General features: G+C 42.1%; 1 protein-coding gene across 1 annotated transcript in view; it reads right to left on the bottom strand.

Annotated features, from left to right (window-relative positions):
- MRC1 (mannose receptor C-type 1) overlaps positions 1-9,765 on the bottom strand; it is a 91,747-nt gene extending 81,982 nt beyond the window's left edge. The window contains exons 1-3 of the mRNA XM_047066300.1: positions 9,529-9,765; positions 4,816-4,975; positions 2,581-2,982 (exon numbers count right to left, since the gene is read on the bottom strand). Of these exons, the coding sequence (XP_046922256.1) occupies positions 2,581-2,982; positions 4,816-4,975; positions 9,529-9,765 (799 nt within the window). The remainder of the gene's footprint in view (positions 1-2,580; positions 2,983-4,815; positions 4,976-9,528) is intronic.
- Positions 9,766-13,958: the final 4,193 nt, after the last annotated feature.

Raw genomic sequence — 13,958 nt, 5'->3', positions numbered from 1 at the left:
TCCCCTGCTTGTTCTCTCTCTCTCTCTCTCTCTTTTTCTCTCAATAAATAAACTTTAAAAAAAGACATCTCAAAATTCATTTAGACAATATAAAGCTTGTAAAACATGTAGCACAATACCCAACATATCTTAAAATCAAAACGCATGTTAAGCTCCTTACCCTCCTTCCTTCCCCCTTAATGCACTTATCCCGTCCTCCTGACAAAGCCAGCTTTATTTTCATTTACCTCAAAATTACTTTTTTGCCAATTAGCTAGTAGTTAGTCACTTCAAAACGCAATTCTGGCTTCTGTGCCACTAAGTTACAGGACTAGTTTTCCAAATCATATCTCAGATAGGGGACAGGCTAGATTTAGATATGATTATGCCACTCGTAACCGCTGGGGTTCCTGTTCTTTCGTATGAGGAAAATCTGTTAAGACCACTTCAGGGCTAGTTGTACTGTTCATTAAATTAGCCAAGAAATTGTCGACACTGGATTTATAGATATCAATCAGAAATGGGCTTTTCAGGACTAACCTGATGTATTTTTTTTTTTAACGTTTATTTATTATTGAGAGAGAGACACAGAGGGTGAGCAGGGGAGGGGTAGAGAGAGGGGGAGACATAGAATCTGAGGTAGGCTCCAGGCTCTGAGCTGTCAGCACAGAGCCCGACGCGGGGCTCGAACTCACAAACTGCGAGATCATGACCTGAGCCGAAGTCGGTCGCTTAAACGACTGAGCCACCCAGGCGCCCCAAACCTGATGTATTTAACAACGCCCTGACGAAGCCAAAAGAACGACATTCTAGTCCAGCCACTTTCACTGGCAAGCCATGTAATCGCAGTCAGTTTCTCTTCCACTGTGGTCCAAACTCCCAGACAATACTTAGATTCTTCTAAGTCTGTAATTCTGATTCTGTTATTCTAAAATAGTCCCTGACCTCGGCCAGTTGTCTCCCCCAGGTTTTCTTTAGAGAGACAGGCTCTACATATACCCTCTCTGTATTGTCTTCAGATAAATGTGTACTCTACAGTGAGCAGATACCAAGATCACTCTGAAAGCCTAGATCTTCCAGCAGGAATATCTTAAGTACTGAGAAAGACTTGGAGAGCAGCAAGTGTGGTCAATGGACCATCTTCATCCAAGCACCCAGGTGTTCATAAAAATAATTCAATAGATTCTTGGACTTTCCCCTCATGTGCTGATTTAGAGTCCGGGTAGGAGGGGAACCTTGGTATCTTCACTTGTAACAAGCTTTCCTGGTGATTCTTAAGCATATTTAAAGTTTGAGAACCACTATGCTAAACCCTCTGCATACTTGTCTCAAAGAATCCAAAGCAGGCTCCAGGCTCTGAGCTATCAGCACAGAGCCTGATGCGGAGCTCGAGCCCAGGAACCATGAGATCATGACCTGAGCCAAAGTCCGGTGTCCAACCAACTAAGCCACCCAGGCACCCCCCCAGTGATGTATTTTTAAATGAAATAAGAAGCCCCATGTCTTAGCACCAATCTTCGTGTTTTGAATCCCTCAGGACTATTTTACGATCTGTGGAATTTAACTCATTCAACTTTGGTTCACTCTTGCCCGGCTATAGTTTTCAATCAAGTTTCTCTTGAAATGTTATCTCTCCTATAACTTCTAAACCTTCATTATGTTCAATAAATGCTCCCAAATAGTCTCTTTCTGAACACTTTCTCTCTCTCTCTCTTTCTTCTCTCCCTATTCTTTATAAAGAAGGAAAATGGATGGGGCACCGGGGTGGTTCAGTTAAGCGTCTGACTTCAGCTCAGGTCACGATCTCACAGTTCCTGAGTTTGAGCCCCACATCGAGCTCTGTGTTGACAGCTCAGAGCCTGGAGCCTGTTTCAGATTCCATGTCTCCCTGTCCCTCTGTCCCTCGACCCCCACCTCTCTCTCTTAAAAATAAATAAACACTTTAAAATTTCAAAAAAGAAGAAGGAAAATGGAAAGTTGACATGTTACGGCCTCACAAAGACTGAACTCTGGTGCTCTGATTAGCTATGATAACCAGGTTCAAGCAATCTTTGCAGCCCCAGTAACATAGTAATTTTGGAAACAGGTAATCTCTTATCCCAAAAGGCAGGCTCTTCCTCTGACCTTGAGGGTGTTGTAGATAACACTCCCAAATAATCAAGTGTCCAAACCTGGAATGTGGTGATAACATCATCTGACTCAAGAAAGCTTTGTAAAAGGCTTCAAGTTCTGCTTTATCTTTGTTTTGTTGTTTCTGTGCACAGCCACCAGAGGAATGAAATTTGGCTAAGATCAGAGAAAACGAAATACTCTGATTTTATTTAACCTTCAAGAGCTTAGGGAACCAACCTCACATAAAAGCCTTTTCTTAAAAAAAACCAGTCTTTCCATTAATTATAAATTGCTAAAGCATCATTCAGGACTTTTTACCATGTATTCACTGTCAGGTTTTCATAGAAGATAGTTCAAAATGCAAACATCATCAGTTACTAATTCTACCACAGATTAAATAAGAATATGCCTATTTTCTCCAATTAGGTTCCAACTAAGAAGATGAGAAAAATGTGACAGAAGGAAGGCAAGACGGTCCATGCTTCCTACCTTCATAACCCCTGGCGCATAAGTCATCTGTGGTTCCATAGATTTTCCACCTGCTCCATAAGCCGGAGCCCTTGTAAAGCATAACATTCTTTTCTTGTTTATTGCCATAGTTAAAAAATAAATCTTCTCCCTTGATCCCCAAAAGCGTGTCATTTTTGCACTCCCATTTCTGAAATTCGCTCTTCGGATCACAGGCATACAGAGTGACAGCGACCCAATCCGTCTTTGATGGTACCCCCAGACATAATTTAAACGCCACACTCATAATCCGCGAGTCAGACACCCATCGGAACTTCTGTGCTTCGTTGTCTTGATTACAAACGGCTGTTTGGACCGCGCTGGGACTTAATGCTTCCACGCAGCGCTTGTGATCTTCATTATATATTAAAAATTGCCTCGTGTCTGTTTAAAAAGAAAGAAAGAAAGAAAGAAAGAAAAGATGTTAAAGGGGATACATGTGACAAAGAATAGTTTATGTCAAAATTCCTAATATCTCCTCCGTAAAACTGATCTGGGAGAAGGGGTGATATGAATTCTGCCTGAGACAGCTCATTTCCCTTGAAGGGGGTAGGGGGTCCATGAAGCTAAAGAGAGAGAGAGACAGGGGGGAAGGGCCAGTCGCATGGCCCCCAGCAATCAGCTGGAAATCCTCAAGACCTGCGAGTTCACTCCTATAGCGTTAGGAAAAGGCCTGCCTTAAATGCACACAAAGGGTAGTGGAGTAAACATAAAAATTAAATAACCGAGAAAGAAATAATATCCATCTGAGAAAAGAAAAGTTAGATATGAATATAATAAGCTATAAAATTAGGTGCATGTGTTCCCCGGAATAGAATTTTGAAGACTGATTCACCTCTACTCTCTTTGAGATAGAGGAAACTCTATTCGAATTCTTTTTTTTTATTTTTTTTTATTTTTTTTTTATATTTAAAAAAAATTTTTTTTTTCAACGTTTATTTATTTTTGGGACAGAGAGAGACAGAGCATGAACGGGGGAGGGGCAGAGAGAGAGGGAGACACAGAATCAGAAACAGGCTCCAGGCTCTGAGCCATCAGCCCAGAGCCTGACGCGGGGCTCGAACTCCCGGACCGCGAGATCGTGACCTGGCTGAAGTCGGACGCTTAACCGACTGCGCCACCCAGGCGCCCCTCTATTCGAATTCTAACATTAGGGAGGTTTTTGAAAATAACTGATTTTATTTTAGGAAGTGTTTGCCTTTATAACCAGCACATTTTTGAATGAAGTGCTTTCTGGATAGCCCTACTAGAGAAGACTTTTGTTTTGTTTTGTTTTGTTTTCCCTTACAACAATAGGTAACTTAGAGATCTAGCATCTAGAGGTAAGTTAGTATCTATTATATAGTTTAACTTTCATTTTATTGGCATACTCAAGATAGCCTTTGCATAACAAAAAGATGCAAAAATGTACCTGTAAGTGTAACAATGTGTCAAGTTTGCAGTAAAGGTTAAATAAATGCAAGTTCTTATACCATTTGAGGGGATATTTATGAGAATAACTACATAAACGGTGTTGTTTTATTCTCGTAATTTGGGGCTGATGATTTAAATTAGTATGTGGAGATGGCTTATACTTATAGTACAGAGCTGCTAGCTGGCAAAAGTGAACTTCCTCTTGCCAAAAAGAAGAAGGAGGAGGAGAAGGAGGAGGAGGAGGAGGAGAAGAAGAAGAAGAAGAAGAAGAAGAAGAAGAAGGAGAAGAAGAAGAAGAAGAAGAAGAAGAAGAAGAAGAAGGAGGAGGAGGAGGAGGAGGAGGGGGAGGAGAAAAAGAAGGAGGAGGAGAAAAAAAGGATCTGGTAAGCATATTTTTTCCCCTTACATCAAAACTGAATTCATGTAAAGGGTTTTCTTTTTTGTTTCTCTTTTTAAGAATAGACTAATGAAAAGAACTGACTTTTCATTTTATGACCTAAATATCAAACACTACTTCTGGAGTGTTACTAAATTCCTCCTACTTAAGTGGTCTTTCGAAATGAGCCAGTAGTATTGCAGATGTTTGAGGGTCTGACTAAATTAGCTCATTATTTTTAATCAAACCATCAGTGAAATACAGCAAAGGAATAAAAGTGCCACTAGCAGAGTCCTTTCACAGTTTACAAAACATTTTCACAAGCCATATTCTGTTTACTGTCCTCAACACCCCTGTGGGGTTAGCACCACTTACATTCTGAGGTCAGTTCTTGGACCATCAATTTAGGCCTTACAATGGACGTTTGCCTTGAAAGATTATTTTCCCCTGCCTCGCTCCCATCTCCGTTCTCGTCCCACACTTGCGAGAGACCTCCTGCCTGTAATCCGTCTGGGCTCCTAATTTGGTGCCACTTTGAACCTTAGCCGGGTTCCTCGGCTGGGTTTCTCGTTTCTGCTGGTTTGATTTCTTGGAATTGGGACTCAATAGAGTCTCAATTCAGAACACCTGCTCCTTTTGGCTTCTCCGGAGTTGACATCTGTCAACGGAACATGCGATGCCCAAGCCGCAGCTCCTCCCAAGTAGCTGAACTCCTTCCCAGACTTGATCTCATCTTATTACTGCCTATGTCCTCATGTGACAAGATGAGGAATTTTCTGCGTTGGCAATAAAATGAAAATACTCATGATATGGTGTTTTGTTCATGATAAAACACAGGAGATAGGAAAACAAAAAGTTTAGAAGTCAATTACTATGATAATTTGCCACACACAAATGTAAATCTAGGCTCCTCTAATAGAATATGATAATGAAGTCTGGGGGCGCCCGGGTGGCCCAGTCAGTTGAGCGTCCAACTTTGGCTCAGGTCATGATCTCGCGGTTGATGAGTTCGAGCCCCGCATCGGGCTCTGTGCTGATGGCTCACAGCCTGGAGCCTGTCTCAGATTCTGTGTCTCCCTGTCTCTCTGCCCCTCCCCTGCTTGCACTCTGTCTCTCTCTCTCTCTCTCTCTTTCTCTCAAAAATAAATAAACATTAACAATTTTTCAATAAAAAATTAAATGGTAATGAAGTCTAGAAATTTTGTCATATAGATCTTTGAATTCATCTCTAAGCCCTTTACCTTTAGTTTGTGTTTTCTATCCCAACTGTTGTTTTTTCTATCTTCACATACCTTCCACTTTTCAGATAGTTTTGCTGAGTAACATCTATCTCATCAACAATAATATCTTCCATCTCATACTTTGGCATCACTGCAAGGCCAGCATTTATAAACCACTCAGATTCAGTCACGCAACCAGCTCATAGCCAGCTGTTTAAGGTAAGGTGCTTGAATGTCTTTGGGAACAGTTAGTGTTCTTCCTTCAGAGGTTTTTATACTTATTTGACTTGTAATTTATGTAACTAATTTTCATCTGTGGCTCCATCTTAATTTTTCTCTGCATATGATGGCACTTAATGACCAAATATCCAATCTTCTGTTTTTCATTAATGGCACCATCATCCATTCATATCCATAAGCCAAAAACCTAGGACTCATCATGGATTCTCAGCTTTCCTTCACTTTCTAGAACAAAAGCAGAATCTATTGGCTCTACCCAAAAATACACCGTGATAGGTAATTTTATGTATCAGCTTGGCTAGGTCACAGTACCTAGAAATTTGGTCAAACCCCAGTCTGGATGTTGCTGGAAGGTTTGTTTGTTTGATTGATAAGATTAACATTTGAATCGCTAGACTTTGGGTAAAGCAGATTACCCTCCAGACTGTGGCTGGGCCTCATCCAGTCAGCTGAAAAGCTTTAGAGATAACAGACTGAGGTCCCTGAAAAAGAAAAAATTCTCCAGACTGCCTTTGGACTTGACCTGCAATGTCAACTCTTTGTTGAGTTTCCCGTCTGCCAGGCTACCCGTGTAGATTTTGGACTTGTCAGCCTTCACAACTGCATGAGCTAATTCCTTAAATATTTCTCAAAAGATAGGTAGAAGATGATGATGATAGATAGACAGATGATAGATAGATAGACAGACAGATAGTAGATGATAGGTGGGTAGGTAGATAGATATATGATAGGTAGATAGATAGATAGATACATAGACAGAGAGAGAGAGAGAGAGAGAGAGAGAGGAGATACACACACATCCTATTGGTTCTGTTTCTCCAGAGAACCCTGACTAATACATACACTCTAATCCATTCTTTTCTGTCTGTCTCCATGGCCACTGCCCTAGACCATGCCACCATAGTCTTAACTCTTTCGTCTTCTCTTTGAAATGCAATTATCAAAGAAGATAACACCTGCACCCAGAACCATGATAAAAGCAGAACTCCGTGTTGACCACTTGGTGAGAAGAATAACATATGACTGTGAAATCATGAAGTGATAATTTTAAGTTTCCTTATATTGCCTAGCAATATAAGGAGTTTCCTGGGTGAGATGGGCCTAATTTGCCACCTGACTCCGAATTTCAAATCCTACCTAATGTAATGGGTTGTTCCCACTTAACGGTATAATACAGTCAGATTTCTGTCTGTCTTTGCAGTCTCTCTAGCAGATTGCCCGTGATGTGCATTGCATTCCGGTTGAATGCTCATTCAATAATCAGATTGTTTTCTTTTTCTTCTACCTTTGTGGAGAGGTTTTCCAGGTTGAGAGGAGATTTTGTTTTTAACGGTATTTTCCCAACAGTGTCAACCCTTCGAGAGTGCACGGCTGCACAAAGGAGAAAAATATCCAGCTTCCACATCGTAGCTCACTAGGAGAGGCATGATCCAGCCGGCCGTCCCTGCTGTCACCCACCACCTTCCAGCCACAGGCCTTTCTGTTCCTCAAACGCTCCGCTTCTACTTTGGAAACTTCGTATTTTGAGTTCCCTATTCTTGGGATGCTCGTGAAGGTCCAAGGTCAAGTGTCAACTCCTTAGTGAGTAGACTATCCTAATTGTGCTCTTTTATTTTCTATATAATATTCATAACCATCTTAAAATATGTTCTTTTTTAAAAATCCCTTCAGTTATCAGGGTGCCTTGGTGGCTCAGTCGGTTAAGCGTCTAGCTCTTGTTTGGGGCTCAAGTCATGATCTCACAGTTCACGAGTTCAAGCCCCACATCAGCAGGCTCTGTGCTGAAGCCTGCTTGGGCTTCTCTCTCTCCCCCCCTCTCTCTGCCCTGCCCACACGTGCTCTCTTTCTCAAAATAAATAAATAAACTTAAAAAAATCCATTTAATTATATTTTGTCTGTGTCCTTCTACTGAAATGCAAATTCTACAAGTAGAAAGAGCTAGCCTTTCTGGCTCAGTACTCTCTCCTCTCTTTTTGGAGCACACTAGCCTCTCAACAAATATTAGTTGAATGCATGAAAGAATATTAATTAAGTCTGAAGCATTTTGACTAGTAACCCAGATACATTATTTTATTTAGTAATTGACTGAGGAGGATGAATATATTTAATGTTACTTTTCCCCCTGAACATTTATTTTTACTGAGGAGCAATTTATAAACTTTTATAAAAGGTGTATTTGGAGGGGTGTCTGGGTAGCTCAGTTGGTTAAGTGTCTGACTTTGGCTCAGGTCATGATTTCACAGTTCATGGGTTTGAGCCCCGCGTCAGGCTCTGTGCTGACAGCTCAGAGCCTGGAGCCTGCTTCGGATTCTGTGTCTCCCTCTCTGTCTGCCCCTCCCCTGCTCTCTCTCTCTCTCTCAAAAATAAATAAGCATTAAAAAAATATTTTTAAGGAGTACTTGCAAATGAAAAGCTGCTATTTCGATTCAAACGTATCTATTCTGATTTCCTTTATTTATCTTTGACAGTAAGGAGCAGTGTAAGTTTGATATTGTCATTGTTAAACAATATAAGGAAATGTAAAATTATCACTTTATGATTTCACAGTCATACATTATTCCTCTCCCCAGCTATCAACATGGAGTTCTGCTTTTATCATGGTTCTATGCACAATGTCTCTGATTTAAAAGGTCACATTTCTTCTGCTGAAAGTGATTCAAGGCCTTGACCAAAAGGCATTTTGTGCCATTCTTGCCACTATCAACCCCACCAATGTTTTATATGTACAAACATTCTATTTTTTTTTTTTTTTTTTTTTTGTCTAGAGTAATCCTGATATCGTAAGCACTGCAAAGCTAACACATGAAGACAGCTGAATCAATGGATTCATTTCTTTGCCATCTCAATTATGGGATTGAATGAGTATTTTTCTTTCTTTTTGCTTTTTATTTTTTTTAATGTTTATTCATTTTTGAGAGCGAGAGAGAGAGAGAGAGAGAGAGAAACAAGCCGGGAAGGGGCAGACAGAGAGACACGGAATCCGAGGCAGGCTCCAGGCTCTGAGCTGTCAGCCCAGAGCCTGACGCAGGGCACAAATCCACGGACTGCAAGATGATGACCTGAGCTGAAGTTGGATGCTCAACCGACTGAGCCACCCAGACGCCCCTCTTTTTGCTTTTTAAATACTTACACATCAGAAATTTCTTTGCAGAATTGAAGAGACCCTCCTTCCATCTTAACTCGATCTGCCTAATCTCATATTAATTCTTCAACACATATGTGCCAGGCACTGTGCTGGTGACATTGTAAAGGACAAACCAGAGACAAGTTCCCTGCCACTAAGCTCACACCGCCTGATGTTAATTCAAAGGCAGAAACCTCAAAGGTCAAAATACACTTAGGAAAGAAGCGCTAAGTTTCAATTCAATATCTCAAGTCAACATAACCGAAGAGGAGATATCCAGTAACATGAGTGTGAGTATTCTTTCAAGCATGTTTTAACAGTTTTAAAATTTTCCATAACATTGAGCAAATAAATTAGATTTCTGAATTTACAAGCAAAGAAAGTTAGGTTATTAAATGGGACTATCTAGAGATATGACTATTATATGCTATGTTTCCTTAGACATTTGCAGACTTTCCCCAGTATCAAGAAATAAGACGCTGACATGCAAACACGAAAAGCAATCTTTTGCAAGATAGAGAAGCTGGCAAAGAAGAAAATAAGTGGAATCCACTTACTTCTTCTTGCCTTTTGCCATTTCGGTGCATGGCAGCCCCACTCCCCAACGCCAGCACAACATCTGTGAGCCTGGGGGACGTTTTCTGGTCATCAGAGCTCCCTGCCCCACTGTGCCTACACACTGCAAAGACAAAGGTCAGAGAACTAAGGCCCCCCAGGAGGACCCCTTCATCAGTGACTGATAGCAATCGATGAATAAACGCCCCAAATCCCTGGCATGGTGGGCTAAGACACATACTCTACACTGTCCCCCAGAGTGCCCCAGCAGGGCTGAACCCCAGTTGTCCACAGTGGTCACTGGCGCCTTCCCTTCTGGTCTCAGCTCCCCACTCCTCTGCTGGTGTTTCCTGGGACTGTCTCCCAAGTAAACTAGTTCACTCAAATCACCATCAGAGACAGCGTCTTGAGCAACCCAAAGAAATCTGTTCATAAGCCTCAGTAAATGAACGTAAAACCTACATATGCGTCCTCCCAGAACTGAAGTTAGGCGAAAAGCAAATACTTATCATGCACGTAGTATATGCAAAAAAACTCTATGTCAAGTGCTGGGGGCAGGGAGAAGACTAAGGATTAAAGTGTTAGGTTTAGGAAGATTGAACAAAAGAATAAAGGAGGGATGCCTGGGTGGCTCTGTCAGTCAGAAGTCTGACTCCTGATCTCGGCTCAGGTCATGGTACCCCCGTGTTGGGCTCTGTGCTGACAGCACGGAGCCTACTTGGGATTTTCTCTCTCCCTTTCTCTCTGCCCCTCCCCCTCTCATATGCATGCATGTGTGCACTCTCTCTTGCTAAATAAATGAATAAACATTAAAAATTTGTTTAATTTTTTTTAATGTTTATTTTTGAGAGGGAGACAGAGACAGAGACAGAGCACAAGTCAGGGAGAGGCAGAGAGAGAGGGAACACAGAATCTGAAGCAGGCTCCAGGCTCCGAGCTGTCAGCACAGAGCCCGACGCGGGGCTCGAACTCATGAACCCCGAGATCATGACCTGAGCCAAAGTCAGACGCTCAACCGACTGAGCCACCCAGGCGCCCCCCAAATTTGTTTTAAATAAATAAATAATAAATAAAAAAAGATAGAGGAAAAATTGAGAATTATTTTATTTTTCATTTTCCTCCTTCATTTATTCACCGAATATTCAGAGAACCCAATAATTTAAGTCACTGCGTTCGGCTATTTGGGGAGGTACAGCTATGAATCCAATATGGGTTATGACCTCGAGGAGAAAGGAGAGGTCAGGAGCTAGACATTCCTCCAACTTCCTGTCTCCTTTCCTAAAGATATGAATATCTCTACCCTTCCTGGGCTAGTTCATTCTTGTCTCAGCAGGTCTCCCTCGGTCTGCTGATCTCTCTACCCGTATCCTGGATTCTATCGCCTTCTGTCTCTCCACACGTTCTCCTTTCCTTTCTCTCCTGGATCTTCAACCCCAGGATGCCAGCCTCTCCCCCAATTCTCAGACAGACAAGCAAAATCTGTAGGTAAGGTGTTGACACTATGCCACTCTATCTTCTTCCCCTCGCAGCCGTGCTAATTAATCCTTAGGTATCTCGGCGCTCTGATCATGACACGATCAGAGCTCTGATGCTCACTGGCTGTATGTGACTTTGGTCAAGTTCCTAAGCCACCCTGTGCTTCCTTTTCCCCATCTGAAAAATGAGGGGAGAATAACAAGATCTGCTGGTTGTTGCGAGAATTCAGTGAGATCATCTAAATGAAGCACCGAGAACAGTTCCTGACACAGAAATTGCTAGAAACGTGGCAACTGTTCTCATTGACTTGGGGGAAATCAGTCTTGAAGACAGCGTGAAGTGGTTCAGAACAGGATGCGACTAGAGCAGATAGAGATGTTGCAGCGGCCCAGAGACAGGGACAGAAGAACAGAAATGGTGGAGACTCCAGAGTTTCCAAGCTCAAGAGACACGTGATGTGGTGGAGAAAGGTATATTCTTTGGGGTCAGTAAACTTGTTATCAAATTCTGGCTCCACCATTCCCTCGTTGTGTTGCCTCAGTTAAATTAATCATTCCAGCCTCGATTTCCTCATCTGTAAAATAGGGATAATAATGTTCCCTGAGAGAGTTGCTATGAACTTCTAAATGAGATAATTGAGGTAAGACACCCAGCATGTCCTTTTGCATGTAGTAAACACTCCAGTGTTAATGCCCTCCTTCCCCTCCCCAAGTGAAAAGTCTAAACAATTGGTACAAACAGAAGGACTAAGCCCTTCTTTGACATACTGTTGTTTTGAGCACATGTACGTCTTTCCTGGTCAACACACTCTGGCTGGTAACTTCTGTCTACTTCTTAGCCTCAGAGTCAGAAGACACTGGCAGAGAGTCGGCTCTGGTCCCTCCTGGCTAGCAGACTTCTGAGCCCGTTTTCTCCTGTAGTAAAAGCCGGCTACTACCCCTTACCCGTCTTACCGCACGGGCTGTTGTAAGGATCTGATTAAAGACCTGAAAGTGATTAATTAATGTGATAAAGGATCTGAAAGTGCTCTTAGCTTGAATGACCTTAACTTGGTTTGTAACTGGGCAAATTTGTCTTAGAATGCATTATTTTTTCCATGTCAGTTTCAATTCTTTTTGAAAGGGCACTTGCTTTCTTACCTTCTTTACTCTCGCTTTTGGTCGGTCTGATTTCCACTACACTCTTCTAGATCAAACTAACCACACGACTTTTCCATCCAACAATGCTTGACGGTGGCCAAGAGGAAAGAGGACACAACTGTTCTCATTTCCACATCAGTTTGACTCCCTCTTTGCTATGTAGAGACACATAGGAAGTAGAAACTACTTTCCTTTCGTTCAACTCCTTTTGTGGCCTCTGTGACTTCCTAGTTCTCCCTTAGCTGCTTGGGATTCAGTCTCAGAGACCAGATGTGAGGGTCAAAGGATGCCTGTGATCTCTAGTTCCTTTTTTTTTTTTTATTTTTTAATGTTTATTTATTTCTGAGAGAGTGCAGGCAGTGGAGGGGCAGAGAGAGGCAGACAGAGGATCTAAAGCAGGCTCTGAGCTGACGGGCTGACAGCAGCGAGCCCAATGTGGGGCTTGAACTCACGAACCACGAGATCATGATCTGAGCCGAAGTCAGATGCTCAACTGACTGAGCCACCCAGGTGCCCCTGTAGTTCCTTTCTGAAGACAGGTGTCTTTTGTCTTTAACTGAGATTGAGCACATTTGACTCTGTGAAGTTCACATCTAGCCAATGATGACTCTTCCTACCTAGAAATTTGGTTCAACACCCTCCTCAGGCACTGAATTGTCATGTAACAAGGTAATTGCCATCTTACCTATATCTGCAATATCTTACACACCCAGGTCTCCATCTCTCAATTTCAGAAAAATCAGAGGAAGTTTGGAACACTAGCAGGAAAAATAGACAAATACAACAAGAACGGAAAAATGAAAGATGCTAAGGACTTGGTTTTGCCCAGTAACTTCAGAAAGTATGTCTTAAATCTGGCGTCTAAAAGAAGTCACAAGTAAAGGAAGAAACGACGGGGCTAGAAATCAAGAAAAGTAGAAATATTATAAAGAAAATTTTATGAAAATTAAAATGACCAAGGGAACAGCAGTGGGGAATAGTTTCTTGAAGAAATCCTAGATTGGTATTAAACCAATCATTCATTCAGGAAAAAAAAAAATTGCTTCTGTTTAATAGAAAGAATGTTCCATTAGGAGTCAGGAGTCTTAAGCACTAAACAGGTTGTGCCAGTAACTAGTTGTGAGACTCTGGAAAGATCACCTAACATGTCAGGACTTCAGTTTTCTTACCTATAAAACAAGGAGGTTGGACGCAGCACAAGACCACCGGAGATCAAATTCACTGTATTTTTTCACACTCATTGGCTAGTGAGATCTATTATTGGCATCTTTTCCAGCTCGGCCTCCAGGGCCATCACATCGGTAGTTTGAAATCAACCATGGCAGGAATGTTCCACCATGGCAATTAGTTAAGTGCCCCACATCAGTGCTTTTCTTCTGAGAACCAATTGTTAAGTTTACCAACACACCATTGCTTATGAGTCAGACCATCCCATTTTGAGCTAAGCCTCTCTGCTGAGGTCCAACCATCGTGTCTGAGCATCTCTCACTGTGTCTGACTGTGACGACATCCCCACTGAGATCTAAACGTTGGTGCCGAATGCGATTCCTCCTGCCGAATGGGTAGCAGGGCAAGAAGGGTAAGAACTTGCCCCCCCTCGAGCTTCGTCTCCTGGCCCCTCAAGGTATGGTGTGGATGTTCATTCTTAAGCTCCAAGAATCTTTCTCAGCATTGGTTTCTTGGGAAATCTCTCGCTTAAATGTTTAATATACTGCTTTTATTGGTGCTGATGATGTGGGATGCTCTCAGGAAGGTGGGACAAAGGGTTCTGGGTTGAAAAAAAGAATACACCACAGACAGTAGGGAGACCTTTCCAT

The sequence above is a fragment of the Lynx rufus genome, unplaced genomic scaffold (assembly GCF_022079265.1).
Source record: "Lynx rufus isolate CCGP_SWC_20201006 ecotype Redwood Valley unplaced genomic scaffold, mLynRuf1.p SCAF_7, whole genome shotgun sequence".
NCBI classification, from domain to species: Eukaryota; Metazoa; Chordata; class Mammalia; order Carnivora; family Felidae; genus Lynx; species Lynx rufus.
The sequence above is the reverse complement of the archived record's forward strand: the minus strand, read 5'-3'. Positions and strand labels throughout refer to the sequence as shown.